This window comes from Carettochelys insculpta, chromosome 7 (genome assembly GCF_033958435.1).
Source record: "Carettochelys insculpta isolate YL-2023 chromosome 7, ASM3395843v1, whole genome shotgun sequence".
Taxonomy (NCBI): domain Eukaryota; kingdom Metazoa; phylum Chordata; order Testudines; family Carettochelyidae; genus Carettochelys; species Carettochelys insculpta.
This window is the reverse complement of record NC_134143.1, coordinates 21066603-21085537: the sequence shown is the minus strand read 5'-3', so window position 1 is coordinate 21085537 and position 18935 is coordinate 21066603. Positions and strand designations below refer to the sequence as shown.

General features: G+C 39.6%; 1 protein-coding gene across 1 annotated transcript in view; it reads left to right on the top strand.

The window, feature by feature from the left end:
• PARG (poly(ADP-ribose) glycohydrolase) overlaps window positions 1–18935 on the top strand; it is a 154896-nt gene that overhangs the window by 93588 nt on the left and 42373 nt on the right. Inside the window, exons 10-12 of the mRNA XM_075000097.1 lie at window positions 6692–6771; window positions 10632–10692; window positions 14772–14847. Coding sequence (XP_074856198.1) covers window positions 6692–6771; window positions 10632–10692; window positions 14772–14847 — 217 coding nt within the window. The remainder of the gene's footprint in view (window positions 1–6691; window positions 6772–10631; window positions 10693–14771; window positions 14848–18935) is intronic.

Sequence of the window (18935 nt, the reverse complement as noted above, 5' to 3'; positions counted from 1 at the left end):
ATGTGGACAGCCACCCAATGAACATATGGTTGAGATTAACAAATGTGTTTGCAATCTAAGCGTTATTTCAATTGATTTTGAAGAGGCAGAAGGCTAGTGTATGAATGTTTGAATGTATGATGAATGTAGTGTTGTGTGTAGTGATAATGTATGAATGTTGTGTGTAAACTGTCTCAGATAAAGGGCACAAACATTAAAAAGTACAAGTAATGTTTTTTAAGAGGAAAAAGCTTTAACAGATAGCCTAATTTATTTTTATTTAATTTGCTGATTCAGCTTGCTCCTTAGCTCTGTGAGCGCTGTACTTCATTAGTGCCTGCAATGTAGAGGGACCACATTGCCCTATGGCAAAAACAAGTCACTGGCCTCTGGGGTGGGGCTAGGGGATAGCTGTCTCATGTCAAGGCTCCTCGGTGGTGTGGGCTGCTGCCCCACAGTGAGGCACCAGGGGTGGGGGCTCTGCAGTTACCCAGTGAGGGGAAGCAGACAATAGGGGCTCTGCAACCTTTTGGCACAGGGGTGCTGAGAATAGGGGCTTTGCAACTTCCCAGCAGGAGGGACCACGTAATGCAGCAGCCACCTCATGGCAGGAGTCCCTTGCGGCAGGAGCTGCGTCCCCTGGGCCTGCGCTACCAAGGAAACCAGGTAGCTGCCCTGTGGGAAAGCTCCCTGGCAGCGAGGGCTGCTGCTGTGGAGTGCGGGGAAGTGGGGCAACTGCCCCCGGAGGAGCTCCCCTGCAGCAGGAGCTGCCGTTCCAAGGTATAGGACACTGGGAAACAGGAGCCCTGCAAAATACAGGACAGTTTGCCCATTTTTTAAAAAAAAATTCAGGACGCCTGAAAAACAGCTTAAATAAGGGGTTGTCCCAGTAAAAATGAGACAGATGGTCACCTTGTTGCAATAATGCTATTGTAAAATCAGATATACAAGTAAAATTGTTTTCCTGAAGTCCTTGTTTACAGTCTTCCCCCTCCCTGACTCAGATTAGTGAAACTAGGGCTAAAGACTAATCTTTCCTTCTCCCCATTTTTATTTTTTTTTTAAAACTGAATTTAGTGGGAAATTAATCTGTTCTTGATGAATACTCCCTCTTCACGTAGTTCTTATACAAGTTGTCTTTTCTAAACATGAAAAAATCTAATCCATTTCAATACTAGAAGGTCAAATTCACGTAAAGCTTTTTGCTTTTAAAGCAGGGTTTTCATTGCGGTACATGGAAACAGATGAATAATATTGTCACTTTGCATTCCCGTTCCTAGCCCATTTTGCTGTACTTTCAGAATAGTTTTTGAAAATGGGATCTTAAGTCCCAATGGGTTCTACCGTACCAGACATCTTTTAGTGAACTTATTACTTAAGGCACATTGCTTCCAAAGCCCCCTGTGTTCTTCCCCCCAGACAAATTGCATTATGTGTGACCAATAACAATGCCATGTCATTTTATAGGACCCCAAATTAAGTAATACAAGTGCAGGTCATTGGAAGCTAGATGAGGCAGTAAAAATAGTATTTTGGTTAACACTGAACAAGTGAATTTACTTTATAGCTAAAAGTAGGGATTTTTTTTTAATTACTTAAATTTTCATAAATGGATTTCTATATGTCAGTTGCAGCCCTCTAGCTAACTTCAAGTAGAGATTCTTCTTGTTTTTGGTTTTGTTTTTTTATCCTGAAGAAAAGGTAGCTGGTGTTGTCTTTCCCCAGCAATGCAATTTCTGAAAAGGTAATGTTACGTTATTTTCTTTTAGAGTAAGGTTCCAATGAAACCACGTTAGCAAGTGACCGGTTTCATTCTTATTGGAACTCATCATACGTGCATCAACCGCTGTCTGTAGCGTGATTCGAACCTGGGACGCCTTCATCATAGTCAAGGACGATACCACATCTCCATGGGTTCACAGCATTGGTTGTGGGAAAGGAGTATATGTAGATCAGTGGGACTGATCGCTTGTCCAAATAATTGTACCAACAACTGTTGGCCATGTGTGCTACATTCACAAGCGAGTGAACTGTAAGCACGCCCCAGTTGGGGTTCACTATATTAGAATAAGGGTCCAATGAAACCACATTAGCACGTGACTGGTTTTGTTCTAGTTGGAACTCATCAGACAGGCGTAAACTGCTGTCTATAGCATGATTTGAAGCCAGGACGCCTTTATCATAGTCAAGGACGATATCCTATCTCCACGGGTTCACAGCATTGGGTGTGGGAAAGGAGTATATGTAGATCAGTTAGATTGATTGCTTTCTCAGATTGTTTTCTTTCCTAACAACACTGAAGTGTAACTAGATAAAATTCAGTTTTGTCTGAAGGAGTTGGAAGGCCAAGAGTATTGGATTTGCAGCTTTTCACCTCTTGGTTCCTGGTGCCAGTTGAGATTCAGAAACAAAACAAAAACAAACCCTCTTTAATATCTGCTAGTCTGGGCAGCCAGTATGTAATGAGTTAGTCATTTCAGCTGCAATTCCCTGAGAACAGATTTCTTTCTCTGACATTACAAAATACCTATAAATAAGACTCTAAAGGGTATCTTACTGGCAATCTCCCCAGAGAGACCAAGCCTGGAATGGGCCGGGGTTCATAAAGTGATGGGGGTGGCACTGCTCAGGGGGCATGACATTTCGTAAGGGGGGCAGAGCATGATCAGCTGCTGGGTCTCAGGCTCATCCATCTCATTAAAAATGTGGAAATATATTACTGTTTTTTGTATGTGTATTCACATTTATATACTCATGAATAAAGTGTTTACATTCTACATACTCGTTTTTCTTACGCACAACAAAAGGGTTTTTTCCATACTAAGATAACTGAAATTTCCATTAGTTTGGACTACATTAGACAGGTTTGGGGTGGGCTGCTAATTGCAGGGATGAAAAGTGGGGCCTGATGTAAAAAGTGTGCTCATCCCTAGAATAGATGTAGCAAATGACTGAATTTTTCATCCTAGAGGTGATCTCTAAAATTCAAAGTATTGCTGGAGTAGCATAGATAAGCTTACATTCCTGCTATCTTTGCTGTAGCAATTCTGTGGCTAGAATGCAGTTTTCATGATTGCCGGGATGGCTCCTTTAATGAGCATTAAGTTCATGAAAAAATTTTGAAATTAACAAGCACCTCAAGAGTGACAAGTGTAAACTTCTCCCACGCTTTCCAACCAATACGTGTCAGCCCTGAGCTTGGAGAAAAGAAGGTAAACTCCATGATTCATGCTGCTTTTAAATTCTGCATTGTGATTGCAAGAGACAAAGTGTGTGCTTTATTGACTCCGGTCCTGCAGTTGAATCTTGAGTAGACCACTGTGTTTGTGTGGAATCAAATGGACTTTAGCAGGATGCCACGTAACCTCCTGGGTCACCCATGTGGCTCCTGTTGTAAAATGCTGTATTGGAAACTTCATTTTTTTCAATTCTCAAAAAAAGAAAATTCCCAAGTTTATGGTCATTTAAGATATTTTGGTAAGTTCATTGATCTCTAATTTAAAATATTAGATATGTGTTGGGTGTGCCACTTTCTGAATTAATTTTAAGGTGAGTATGAGGTGGGTTCAGAGCTGCCTTTTTACAAAGTGGAGTACTTAGTCTTGTTGGGATGCGATTGTTGCCTGACAAATGCTTTCCAAGATTTTCTGTGGAACAAATACTGTCCTTGGTGCCAATTTTTAGTTAGTATTAGGGAAACAAACATCGAAGTAGCCGATTCTGGTTGCCAGAAACAAATAAGCAGGTCTGCTGACTGGCAGAAGAGTGGAGGTGGTGACAGCCCTGGCACCCAGCAATGCAAAAGGGCCTGCGTGTCCTGGCCACTGCTGCTCTTACCGTGGCTGTAGCAGCAGCTGGAGTCCCAGGCCCTTCAAGTTGCCACCTAAGTATTACACAGCATGTTCTGGTCAGCTCTGAGGGCTGCCTTGGTGCACAGTCCAATGTGTTTTGGGCAGCACTGAGGTGTGGCAGACCCCAAACCCACCTCATTCTGAGGACACGGAGCCAGCCAGCCCTCCTCTTCCCGCCACCCCCACACCTTGCCCATGGCCCAGCAAGTCTTTTCCCCCTCTTCCCACCGCAAATAGAGAAGTTTACTTCAGTCCTTTTTGTGTTCCATGGTAGTAGAAGGGGACATTTGAGGAGTGAGATGGGAGTGGGATTTTTGGCGGTTAAACCAGGTTTGGGAGCAAGTGAGTCATGAATAGCTAGTTAGGCAGTTGATAACTTTTTCTATTTATTTTCATATATGGCATAGACACAGCTGTCCTATTAACAGCTGTTATAAACTCATCATTGCTGGAGCATTTTGATGATAGTTTGTGCATATTATATTGCATTTTGAAGGAACAAATCACAGCTAGGCTGAGGAATAGATGCAGACAATCTGTATTTCACAGACCAAATAGTGTGAAAGAGAACTAGTGAAACAAACATAAGCCCTTTGTCACACTGACCATTGTGTTTGTGTTTTGTATGCCTTTTCGCCCTCTGCTTTTTGTCCTTTTAGGACCCAGTCCTGCAAGCAAACATGTAACTTTTCTCACCTGAGTAGTCCTATTGAAATCAAGGAGGAATACTTCTCTGAGAAAAATTAAACAAGAGTTTCCAGCATCAGTGCCTTACACTGTAAACTGTTTGAGGCAGGAACTGTCTGTCTGCATAGCTTTACAGTGTCTGCGTGTTTTGGGTGCTATTGCAATTTAAATGAAAATGTAATGGACCATACTTTGCGGAAAATATGGAAACAGGTCTAGGAAAAAGTGCTAGGGGAAAGTGCACACTTTGCTGCATGCCTGTCGCTCTGGCTGAGGATGGCAGAGGACAGGCAAGCTGTACACTTTGCTCTCACTCCAATGGGGACAGGGAAAGCCAGGAGTGAGCAGTGTCTCTGCCTGCCATCCCCACCGAGTCCCCTATACACTCACCAGCCCTCTGTTCTGACTCCTGCACTCTTCCACACACACCCTAACTCTTCCCTGAGCCTCCCCTCTCCGCCCCTGCAAACCTGACTCCTGCTCCATCCCACACACCGACCCTCTGCCCTGAGCCTCTACTCACACTCCCAACCCTGACTTCTGCACACCTATCCTCCTGAACCTCCACACTGCACCACACACTTAAATTTCTTACGGGTAATGTCATATCACCCCTTCTCCCCCAGCCTGTGGGCCAGGGGTTTGCAATACAAAATTACCTGCAAGAAATTTTAGTTTTACCCCTGCATGCATATATGCCTCATGCCCCCACGGTGCTCCTGAAAAGGTCTCTGCTCTGAACCTGAGTAGTCCAGCCAGTGAATACAACACTGAAGGCAGGCCTGTGAGGGCTGTTTATCTGCACACCATGTGGATGGATCCTTACCATTGTGCTTTCAAGCTTATAGATTGGAACAGTGGCTGTGGAGAAGCTATGCAACAGCCGTGGAATCTGACACTTGGTTGTTTGTCTGGATTTTTCCTGGTCAGTCTGCTTCATCTGCTTAAAACTAAACTATTTGGGCTTTATGCAAACAATGTGGCTTTTAACTAGCAGGTGTTAGTACAACTAATATGTAAAGAGAAAATTTTGTAACTAAGACTTTGTCTGCACTAAAGCATCACATTGCTTTTAAAGATGTTAGGTTCATTCTATAACGTGTCTGTCTTCACTAGAAAAATCATTAGGTTGATTTTAAGGGCTCTTAAAGTGGACTTTTCCACTCCAGTGTTTTCATGACGAGTAACACCAAATTCAAATTTACAAGGTAAACTTAATGCTCACATAGACACAGCATTATTTAATTCAATTTTATTGACCTCCAGAAGTATCCCTCAGTGCTCCCAATGTGTCCATTCTGACCATCACTTTCCCCTCCACTGTTCTCTGGGTAAGCAGGAAGTAGGATTCAGCCCATGCTCTCTGGCCGCTGTCCACACCATGCGGCATACCATCCCAACCATGTGACTGTCCCACCACAGCCTGGCTGCCGGGCTCTGTGGGTGCACCCTCCCCACCCCCCATGTGACTGCCGGGTCAAATGAAATCACACTATCAAAATTAAGCATTTCAACAATACCAAAAAAATCCTTTTCAATAGCTCCAATTTGAAGCTTTTCAGATTTTTATTTCTGCATGTTACGTTTCTCGGGACTGGCTTGCTAGCTTTGTAATGGCATCTGCTGGGGCAGGCTGTAGGAAAGTGGTGCAAAAATGCATTTGGCTGTTTGTTTTCAAAGGGAGCGGGGGGTGAGAGCAATGCACTCTGGGATAATGGCATCAGACACCTACAGCCTCTTGCACCACAAAAACCCAGAATGCAACAGGGGTGCAGGAAGAGTGGGATAGGTACCCACAATGCATTGCTGACACAGTCGCCATTAGGAAAGGTAATGGGAACACACTGTCGACTTTCTAAACGTGTGGATGCTTACCATCAGCTTTATAAAATCTAGTCATGTAAAGTTGATTTTAATAGATTTGACTTTATTTCTTAGTGTAGATATAGCCTAACTTCTGGTTTTCATCCCTCTTTCAACAGAAAAATCACTTGTTTTCCATGTTCCTTTCAAATTAAATGAGTTTGACACTTTTCTTAAACATCTAGAGAAGCCTCTTGAAGTTATCTGTATTACTTTAAAAATCCAGTCAGATCATTGTTATTAAACAGCTTAATTATTACATTTGTTCTTGAAATTAATTAAATCACTTTTATGTATTTCTCTTTATTCAGATTGTTTGAAGGACGGTCGCCACGGAAGCTGGAGAAACTTAAAACACTTTTCTGCTACTTTAGAAGAGTTACAGAAAAAAGTATATCCTCTTAATCGTTAATTTCTTTTGAATGCTGTGAAAAATGCCATTTAGTCTGACCTGCAAATACATAAATAATGTATAGTACATGGAAAAACATGGCAGTACAGGATTATGGTGAAGGTTCTGAAAAAAAGGAAGTCAAGGATTTGAAAATACTCGTTCCCACAGGAACTGTAGCTTTGCTCTGAGATACAGCATATGAAATATACTGAATTATTATTTAAGGTGCTGTCATGCACATGTGCAGATTTTCTCTCACACTCGCTTTAACACTTTGTGCATGTGTGAGTACGTAGTTTAGTTGTAGCCAGGTCAGTTCCAGAATATTAGAAAGCGCAAAGAGGATGAAGTAAGAACTTGTACGGGGCCATCTTCTGTTAGTGAGAAAGATAGGATTTCTGAGCCAAACAGAGTACTTTTCCCAGACTTGAAGAAGAGCTCTCCATGGCTCAGAACTTGTCTTGCATCAACAGAAGTTGGTCCAATAAAAGATTTTTACCTCGCCCACTTTGTTTTTCTAATATGTGAGAACTTGGCAGTCAGCAACTTAGTTAGCAGTCAAAAAATTGTGTGTGTTCCATATGCTGCTAACTGCCGTTCTCTCTGTTTGCACATAGCAGCAGTTAGACAGATATAGATACTCACACTAGGTGTCAAAATAATGGTTTCCAGGAAACCAACTTTGAATTCACTGGCTTGTGTAGTTCCAAAATCTCAGCTCTAATCTTGGGGCAATGCACTTTTTTTCATTTTTTTTCCCCAGTCTCTTCTACCTTCCCTTCTCCCTCCAAGCTCCCTACCGCCCCCCCATGCCAACGCCACCCCCTTCCCTCCCAAGGGACTTATAAGAGAGCTGGTTTGTATTTAAAATAAACCCCCTAAACGAGTATCCCAGCAAGATGATGTAAGGCATTTGGTCGCCTGGCCAGGACGATGCTTAGAATGCAAGTGTGTAACCAGACATTCCAGTAAGGCTGTATAAGCTATCAAAGATTCAAATTAGGGTGCTTAATTGAAGGTTCTCACATTATGTGAATGTGCAACCCCATAACAAACTTGTACGAATACCTGTTTGTGGCTGTGCAGTTACTGCACTAAACGTGAAGATATAGTTGCATGCACAATCATTTTATATGTATCTTAATTATATCTGCAGTATCATATCTAGTGGTGTTAACATTTTTCTGATAACATACCCCATGGGCACATCATGTTTTCTACTCTTAAAACTTCATATGAGAAAATCATTTCTTCAAACATGTAAAAATACCAATTTTCTCTCATGACTAGCTCCATGTCAAGTCAGAAGCATTTGTGTGTTTTTAAAAAGACATTTGGAGGTATTCAGATGTAAAATGATATCTAAAAGTACTCCAAAAACTGGGCCAGAAAAGTTCCTCTTTTACTTCACTCAGTTATACTTTTGACTTGAACACTTCCACTTCCACGTTGCAAACTAGTGGAACCACATCATATCCTGAATATACACACCACGATCTCATTGATGTCAATAGGTGTTGTTCAAAAAGGTCCAGAGTAGAATGTGACCCATGCAAGTTGCTTTGAGTATAGCTTACTGTACATTAACATATAACAGCAGTCCTGTGGCACATTAGGCTATTTCTACCCAGCAGAGTTATTTCTCAGTAAGCTATTCCAGAAGTGAGATTCTGGAATAGCTTATTATGAAATAGCATGTTTACACACCAAATGCATGTCGAAATAGCACTCAGTTATTTTAAAATAGTGTCCACATACTGTAGAGCCTGTTTCAGATTAGAGCCCTTGGAAACATGATAGCTTATTTTGAAATAGCCCCTGTTCCCTGTCTGTACAGCCCCTATTTCAGAATAGGTGCTATTCCTCGTAGAATAAAGTTTACAGAATTTGAGATAAGCAGCCTGATCTTTTGAAAGTATTTCAAAATAGCAGTTTTTCTGTGTAGATGCTGGCAAAGTTATTTTGGCCATTATTCTGAAATAACTTTGCTGTGTAGACATACCATTAGAGACGAACAAATTTATTAGGTCATAAACTTTTGTGGGTAAAACCCACTCCTTTTTCTTCTCCATTTTTCATCTAAAGAAATGGGTTTCACCCACGGAAGCTCATGACCTAATAAATTTGTTAGTCTCTAAAGTGCCATAGAATTTCTTGTTGTTTGTGAAGCTGCAGACTAACGTGGCTACCCGAGTGCTTTTTTATGTGAATGAAATGTTTACATGCAAATTGAATTACAGAAATCTCCTGCATTTAAGTTTTACAGCTTTCCTGTCCCTTTATTTATTTTAAAATTAGTTTAAATATGTTCTATATAACTGGTGAATTGGACTATTCTGTGTTATAATTCCAAATAATATTTAATGTGCTTCTCATATGTTCTTCCTTGGATTAGTAACTTGTATCAGCCTTTAAATAGACCCTACCCTTGTTTGGTTTTGGGTGGGTTTTTGCCCCCTGTATAATGAATTGAGACTGAAGTAATTTTGCCTTAGAAGTGAATAGAGATTGAGTGCTTATTTATAACAAAAGGGCTGGGGAATTAATGGAGTTTCTTCTTGTAATAGAATGCATTAGTGCATATGTAAACCAAAGTTAAGTATTCAAAATGTATGCTTAATTTGTGAAACACTACCTCCATTATATCACAGAACCTTTGTGGGGAAACATTTTATTAATGTAAGACCTTCTCTTTTAAAAAAAAAAAAGAAAAAAAAGAAATTAACCTAAACCTTTTTTCTAAAATTCTTAATATCCACTAAAATTTCAGGAATGTTATTATATTTTATTATAATATATTATATTATAATTATTATATTATATTGTAATATATAACAATATTATAGGAATATTTAGTACTTTCTGAAGAATGGGTGTACTGTGCACTGCAAAAATAGAGTTCCTAAATTAATAGAAATCTTAAAATATGGTTTTATTCAGATGACCATCACCATTGTCTCTAACAATTTCTAATGTTTCTCACTCTGACAGTGCTTTTTTCTGTAGACAAAAGGGGAATTGTTTTCTGGAAAAAGAACTGATTGAATAAAAAATATTTCTTCCAAATCTTCACTATTTTTTTTTTGGTTGCTGCAACTAAAACACATTTTTAGTGAAATAAAAGGAAGTCACATAAATAGAAGTAATCTCTTTAGAATATGCTTCTGTTGGTGACAAAATATTTTTTTCTGTTGAGGGCTGGAGTTTTGCAAGAATCTTCCCATTTCTTCTCTGAAATGCTTCATATGAAATCCATCTCTTCATTTTAATCAGCCATGGTTCTTAGTTCAGAATATAGAATACTCCTTCCCATGCAGCAATTCATGGAGCCTGCTTAGGATCTGAAGTCTGATTTTTGCATATGGCAACCCATTCTACTCTTCCTGGAGTTATCAAGACAATGTCATGATGTTTCAAGCTTAAGTGGAATATTTGACAAATAACATACTTTTCTTCCTTGGTTTTATATTGGTGGGCGGGGGGACCCATTATCAGGTGCTCAAATTAGGAAGGAACCTACATTAGACCCCACACTTATGACATATGTCATACTGCCACTTCACTTTTGCTGGCTGATTAAAAATAGATGTAAATGGGAAGTTGGGCAAGGACATGAAAGTATGATTATCACATATTTTTACTTCAGTTTGAATGCTGGCACTGGCAGTGAAGGAATCCAAGCTTCAGTTTTCCTTTTAGCAGACACAAACATCTATTTTAACCCTATGGTTATTTCTGAGTAAGTACCACATGTGGTAGACTTAATGTCAATTATTTAAGTTGGTCAGCTTTTAAAACTTGAAACGTACAACTGGTAATGTATGTTTTGCTAGTTTTATTTATTTATGTTTAAATAGAATCCACTGGCTTGGTGACATTTACAAGACAAAGTCTTCAGGACCTTCCAGACTGGGAAAGGTAAGAGTAAACACATTTCTCAGTATGAGAAATTGGTCTATATGATTTTTGGGAGATAGGCTGGCTCTTAATCATTACAAGGGGCATTATTTTGTGTGAATCTTTATTTGTACTTTTTATTCAGCAAGTTTGGAGAAGACATTATCTGAATTCATACCAAAAACAATAAGGAGGGATGTTAATCTTTGGCAGGGAAGTTGTTTCTTGAGGTGATGGTGGCACAGTGAAGTGTAAGGAAAAAGCACTCTGCTTGATTTCTGGTTTCAGGGTAAATATACACTGAGTGCTGAGAGGGACTTTGAAGTAGAGCACAGAATTAAGCCGTCATTCAAATAAGAGAGGTCAATTCAGAACAGCATATTAATTCGTGAATTGCGGAAAATAAACACATTTATTTGTGTTGATCAGAAAAGGTGCTTTCATTTCAGGGTCCAACATTTTAAAAAAATCTATTATTGTAAGTCTTGAAGTACATAAATTTGTACATGTTTGGTAATAACAGCGTACACATGCTTCTCCTAGTCTTTCAAGAAGTTGCACATCCTTACAGTTTTACTTCTCAAGGGCCAGATCTTCAGCTGGTGTAAATTAGTCTTTGGCAGGGGGTTGTTTCAGTCTTCTGTAGAGTTGATAATTTTGTCAAAGTGCCAGAATTTTCAAAATAAATCTTTAGTTTGATCAAATTTATTTCATTTGTTTGTTCATGATTTATATTAAATCACAGTGATATTTACATAAAAATGTGCAGATATATATGTGGGGATGGGGGAAGAAGCCTGGATGACTGCTCTGAAGCAGAAATAAAACAGCAGAAATATAGCACTTTAAAGACTAACAAAAGGATTTATTTGGTGATGAGCTTTCATGGGACAGACCCACAGAAGCAGAAATGACAGGCTCTCTAATGCAGTGGGTCTCAAACTGTGGAGGGTCAGGACCCCAAAATGGGGTCACCAGGGCTGCTGTTAGATTGGATGGGTCCTGGGGCCAAAGCTGAAGTCTAAGCCTGACTTCTCGGCTGAAGCACAAGCTCCACCAGTTGGGGCTCAGGCTTTGACTTCAGGTTGCAGACCTTCAGCTGGGGATGAAGCAGTTAGGTTTGTCTTTGTCTCCGCACATCCGCTTGCTCTCCTCCACCTCACAGGGCAGAAGGGCTCAGGTGAGATCAGACTTCAGTTCCCTTTCTTGGGGTTGTGTAGTAACTTTTATTGTCAGAAGTCGGTCATAGCTCAGTGGAGTTTGAGACCCCTGCTCTAATGCAGTATGACTGACAGCCAGCATGAGAATTTGATTTGTCAGCTTTTTCATTGGCTATTTCCTGTCATGAGCTAAATGTCCAAATAGGATGGTTGCTGTTTGAGTGGGAATGTGGAGTTTTAGATTTAAGAGATATTTGCGGATGTTGGAGTTCTGGGTCTGGGAAGAGAGGCAGGAAGTTGCAGAACTGGATACATAACTCAACTCTAGAATCTAAATCTGTAGTTTTAGGATTATTAATATAAATACTAATTCAGATTTAACTTTTGTGTCCAAAACTCTAAATTAACATAGTGTAGACTTCCTTTCTGTTCCATGCTCCTCCTTTTTTAGACTTAGTATAATAATTGGTATTCACGAAAAAAGAAAATCTTTACTGTAGTAGTTATAGTACCCAGGCAATGTGCTAAAATAACTCATGTACGTTCACTTTTTATTTACTTGCTATACAATACGTATTAACTATACTCTTAAAAAAGGCACCCTTCTTAAGTACATTGTAGGTCTGATACCATATCTTGCAAATAGCATGTCATGGGTTGTTTCTTGTTTGTTTTACTGGTTCTCTAACAGTGCAGGATAAATGGATTCCCAGGCCCTAAAGGACATGCAACAAAAGATATTTTAGAAGGCTATCCTATTGAAAGTAGTTCAGAGTAGGAGCCAACATTATATTCCCTTGGCATTCACTGCTTCAATAATTTTGTGCTGCCTCTTGTAAAGAGATTGATTTCTTGAGGTGATGGTGGCACAGCGAATTGTAAGGAAAAAGCACTCTACTTGGTTTCAGGGTAAATATGCAATGATCACTGAGAGAGAGTTTGAAGTAGGGCAGAGAATTAAGCCACCATTCAAATAAGATGGGTCAGTTCAGCATGTCACATTAGTTCATGAATTGCAGAAATAAACACACTTATATGTGCTTATCAGAAAAGATGCTTTCGTTTTGGGGTCCAAAACATTGTTTTTTAAAAAAACAATCTATTACTATAAGTCTTGGAGTGCATAAATTCGTGCGTGTTTGGTGATGAGTACACATGCTTCTCCTAGTCTTGCAAGAAGTTGCAGACCCTTACAGTTATACGTATCAAGGGCCAGATGTTCAGCTGGTGTAAATTAATTTACCTCCATTGAGTTCCCTGGCGTTTTGCCAGTCCACTCCAAATTATTTTTCAAAAGCTGACCAAATATTCTATGAAATCATTTTGTAATTGAAATAAAGTTCTTCTTTATTTTTGTAGTTACTTGTGCAGTATGTTCAACTAATGTTTAGGGGGTATAAAATTCATAACTGTATGCTATTAGAAGTTTTTAAATTGGTGATTGAGGAGATAGACATGTTTCCCATTAACCTCAATGGGAACTGAATATATAATGCTTTCTTAAACTGAAAGGTGAAACAGCATTTTTTTTCATGTGTGCTGAAGTGCATCCTAATGTTAATATATTTCAATCTCAATACTAGATTATCATACAGAATATTCTGTTTAATATCCTGGTCAAATAGAGGACAGACTTATGGCCCCTGGAAATCTATCTATCAGTAAATAATTGTGACTAATGCAGCTTAATTTAAACCTCTCCTGTTTTTTCTAATTCCATTGTATTATGGCTAAGTATGTGAGGGACTTTGTTCTTTACAAAGTGTAGAAATAACTCTTCTTTCTCGAGGAAGTAGTGGCAGTAAATCAGAAGATTTTATACCATTATTAACAAAAGTATGCTGTGCATTAGAATATTCTGTTCACAACCCTGTGATCAACCCATAAAATTAAGTGACTTTTTTAATTTTACAATTCAGGATGGAAATTAATGATTAAAATGATCACACTGAGTGTCATAAGGCCAGTTTTATGAAAACCCCAAAGAGGAATAATAGGTGTGAGAGTGTAGAAGATAGCAGAAATAAAATGTCAAGTGAGCCACAGTATTTTTCAGCAGCAGCAAAAACAACATTTGCCGTAAGCAAAAAACTATAGCCAAAAGATCACCCGAGGTGGGGTTCTCTCAGACTATGGCTATACTGCAGGTTAAGTCTACGTAAATTGTCACTCAGTGGTTTGAATTGGCAGCCCCCACCGCGGGTGACGTGACTTAGGCTGATTTAAGCATTGAAGCGGACAGAACTATGTCTTCAGAAGCTCTCCTGCCAAGATAGCTATTGCCATTCATGGATACTGGGGTAATTCAGCGGACAGGGAAGCCTCTGCCTTAGCACAGCTACAGGGAGCATATTGCAGCAGCCATAAGCTCTCTAGTGTAGCCATAACCTCAGTACATTCCAACGGATATTCCTCTCTCCAGTCTTTCTAGAATGCCTGATTGTAGATCTTACCTGAATTACTGAGTAACAGAAAGGGAAACTGAAGCTGTAGTTAATTCTTTGTGTACTGGTGATCAAGGAGTGCCTCTGCATCCAACCACATCCAGGAGTATCAGAATTCTAGGTCCAGATCTGCATTTTACTTGGTCTGTGGCCTTAGGTAGGAATTTACTATGTACGTGCAAAGTATTTATTTTCTTCACCTACCACGTCCCTAACTCAGATCTGACTTTTGTCCCATTGTGCCAAATTCTACTCTTAAATTATCCTGGTCTTAATTGTATATCTGTAATATCCCTTTGGAGGAAGGCACACAAAGCATTTCACTAAAGTCAGTGGAGTTACTTTAGATTTATACTCTCACGTAACAAAGAACAGAATTTTGTGCTTTTTTTATATTTTGGCAGATTTTTATAATGGAGACATTTACATTTGATGATATAGTTAATTGATTCTCTGTACGGTAACACAGTATCTCTATATATTTTTAAAATTATAGATCTTATAAAAAACTGACCAGGTTGCATGTCACATATGAGGGCACTATAGAAAGCAATGGACGTGGTATGCTACAGGTAAGTGCAAAACAACAAAAATTTGACCTTATGCTGTGCTTTTGGCACAGTTTTCATGACTGCACAGTTCAGCAAAGTTATTCATGTGCCTCCTTGTTGTGTTAGACTTAAGTAGTTTAATTAGTCAGACAACATAACAGTATAAAAGAAGCAACAAAACTGATCACTTTGCAGCTTTAATAGTGTTAATATTCTCCAGATCACCTTGTTTTTCCACATGTGCCTGTTTCCAAAACCATTTGACAGAAAATCATGAAACCTGGACAGCTTCAGGTCCTTCAGTTCAAACATGGATTAAAGATTGACATGAGAGGAGTTTTCCAGTGACAGGATGTCACAGATTTTTGTTTATTTTTTAAAAGCTGTTGCTCTGCCCCATCTGATGATCAGGTCTGTAGTTCAAGAGGTTCTTTTGCTGGCACCACAGTAACTTTTGTCTGAGAGTCATTGAGGTAAAACTGATCAATGAGAATCTGTCATATCCTTAAAAGTAATACCTAGTTTTGTTTTAAGAGGTGACAAGTTTAGCTTTTAGAGTTCACTATAAACTTTAGGGGTCTGTATCTTTTATCAATGTGTGTTATCCTATCATTTTAAGTTGTTTTTAGTTCTTGAAATCCCACTTGAAAAGGGGAAGTACAGTTGTTGCCTGTGGGAGAAGTAGATCCATAAATTCTGTAGTTGGAACTACAAAGGTGCTGAATAATATTTGGGAATGTGTTTGTTTGGTCGGGGGGGGGAGGGGGCTCTGTGTGGTTTGGAGTCCTCTGTAGATCTTTCCATGGGTGGGCACCCTTTAAAAAGGCCCTAGCATCTCCTGTCTAAGGCCACTAGTCGCCAGGCAATCTGGAAAGTCTTTTGTGCTCCTGTGGAGCAGTCCTGGGGAGGTGAAGGCTTTACCACCTCAGGGGCTGCAGAGATGTCAGCTGTTCCATGCTCAGACCTGACACCTACAGTGGTACATTCCTGCAGAGTTTAGGAAACCCTCAGGGTCCCAGTGGCCTCCCAGAAGGAAAGGGGCTTTCATCATAAGTGTAGTCTGAGGGCATTATGAAAAGCATGTGAGTACACACACCATTTAATATATGCAAAAATTTTGCATGTATATGCATATATAACATTGAACAGGAACTAATAATGCAAAGTAGAAGTCAGGGCTGCGGGGGGATGAAACTTATAAATACAAAAAGAAGTGTGCCTGGGGTTACTCTTTCTGTGGGATAGCAACCAATAAGAGTATACATAAACCATTGGTTTGATAGGTCAGCATATGCACAACAGGATGGCTCCCAAACATTTATACTACCCTGTGTAATCATGAGCTTATTAATGTTATCCTTATCTCTCCCCACCTCTATTTGTTATGTCTCGTCTTGAATTTAAACTGTCACCCTCTTCAGCATAGGGATCGGCCATGATCTACTTTTTTGCTTTCACAGCAGCTAGGACAGTGGGTCCCTGATCCTGATTTGAGGGGTGGCTCTTTGGGTGATGCAGAAGTGTACACAATGCTATTATTCAAATGATCAGTGATAGTAAATTAACTAGTTATTTCGGGAGCAGCTCTAAAATATTATAGGACATATCCAGTAGGCATTGGTGCTGTTCCAGTATTAGCCACAAACAGGCACACAGTGGACCCAGTGATGTGATCCAGGGTGGAATACCTTGTGTCTGAAGTGAGAGCATCACCACAAGTAGATTGTTGATATTTTAATATAAGGAAAATTCTTATCCTTGAAGCCCTTTTGTAGCATCGTTAAATCTTATAAGACAGAATTTGAATGGAGATGATAAAACTACCCAGAGATACTGATTTTTTCCTCCTCCTCCTCAGAAACTCATCCTGTAACCCCAAGAGGAAGGAGGAAATTATGCTGATATTTTTATAATGCCTTTTATGTGTTGTATAAATTTACATTAAACTCAGACAAAACAAATATACCCTAAGGGGTGGTGATGATACCTTTTTCTAACTATTTAGCTTTTAAAGTCTGAATAAATAGAGCAGGTAATCCCTCTGCTTGGACTAAATTTATTGTTGTTGTTTTGGACTCCAAGAAAACTGTTAACATTGTCATTATAAACTTCAATGGGGATTTGTTTTTGTTATTTTGGCTGTTGTTTCAGGTTCTTTCCATTAGGGGTTAAAAAGTTAACTCATAATTTCCCATGTGGAACTGTGTCAGATATTTTACTGAAATACAGGTAGAGAAGATAATCTGCATTTCCTTTGTCTAGAAAAATCCGGTATCTCCTCAGAAAAAGAGACCGGGTTGATCTGGCATGATCTACCTGTTGTAAAATCATGTTGTATTTTATTCCAGTTACTGTTTATCCTTAACCGCTTTCTCTCTTAAAACTTGTTTCAGGACCTTGTATACAATTGAGATCAAACTAACAGGCTCATAGTTTTCCAGATCACCTATTTTCCTTTCTCAAAAATTTATAGTATATTTCTAATTATCCAGATGTAGGGAATTTATGTATTAGTTAAAAATCCTTGCAATTGAGCTCGCAATGTCATGTGCAGGTTTCTTTAATAGTCTTGGATGGAAATTGTCTGAGCTCATGGGCTGGATGAATTTCTCCAGGTTTAGCTCCTTGTGCACCTCTAGACTCTTTATTTACCTGAGCATCTGCAAGTATGGCTGCTCGCCACCCCCATTGGCCATGGTGCGCCATTTCTGGCCAATGGGAGTTGCAGGAAGTGGTGGCCTAGCCTATGCACATTGCTCACCCCTATGTTAGCCACTCTATCACTGCCCCTCAGTTCCGCCTCATTCTAATTAAAAACTGAGGCAAAACGTTCATTTAGTAGTTGGGTTAGGCCTAGATTATATTTAATCTCTACCCAAGCCTCAGTGCTTAGTGGTCCCGCTACTTTCCTCATTTTTTTTAAATTCATATGGCTAAAGAACCTTACTATTGCTTTAATTTTCTAAGGTCTAACTCTGCTAGGGTTTTGTCAGTTCTCATTGTATCTGTACACATTCTGCTCTCCAAGAGGTAGCTTTCTTTCTTGATCTTTCCCATTTTCCATTCTGTGTAGTCTTTCTTTTTTTTTGTTATTTCTATACTACGAAATAGTCAAATTTATTGAAGTCAACTTTGTAACACTGTATTTTATAAAGTCGAAGTTGTGTCCACACCTGCCCACAAAATTGACTTAGTGTATCTCCACTAAATCACCAAGTTCAACTGTTGCAACAGTGCATTGTGGGAACCTATCCCACACTTCCCTCAGCCGTGTGGCATTCTGGGTTTTTTTTGCTGGTGTATTATGGGAAAAATTGCTCTGCAAGTGGTTGTGGGTGTGTGATGTCATCTTCCCAGAATGCATTGCCCTCATTCCCCTCCTGTCGAAAACAGCCATTTTTCCGAAGTCTCTTTCCCCAGTGAAAGAAGTTGTTTGAGTCATTCACATTACGGACCTTATTACAAGATGTGTTCTGTGCTTCATTCTTTTCACTTTTAAAGAACAGTGACTTTAAAAAATAACTTTGCCAAATGTGTTCTGAGAGCGCTCAGCTGACTGAACCATGTCAGCAGGTTGTTCAACCAGTTTTCTTCTGGTGAAAAAACACCCATCAGGTGGGCTTCAGAAACTTAAGCCTATGATACCCAAGTGGAACAAACTGGTTCCATGAGACATGGGAAAGACTTCATATTTACAAAGAGAGAAGAAGAAAGAAGATACAGTGCAAAAGTAGTAGTGTATTGGTAGTATATCTGGCTGAAGGAGCCAGGTTCAAAGCTGAGACAGAAATCTGAGAGTCGTCACCACACAGAAATGAGGAAGGCTTTAGGGAGGCCATTGCAGGCATGTCCCCAATATGAGGCGAGGAGACCATTAGAAGTATTTACTCCAGATGCGTTATGAATCCCCAAGACTAAACAGAAGAGAAGGAAATAATCCTAGAGGGTTTTGGTGTCTAGTGGTTGCTGGAAGGAGCCATTACCCCATCAGAAGTAGTAGTGGCTTGAGAACAGAAGGAGAAGTTAAGGAAGCATTAGAAGATCGAAAAGTTGAGGAAAGAATGAAGGGATTCCTTTGCCTCTTCTAGTAAAGAGAGGGAGACCACAAG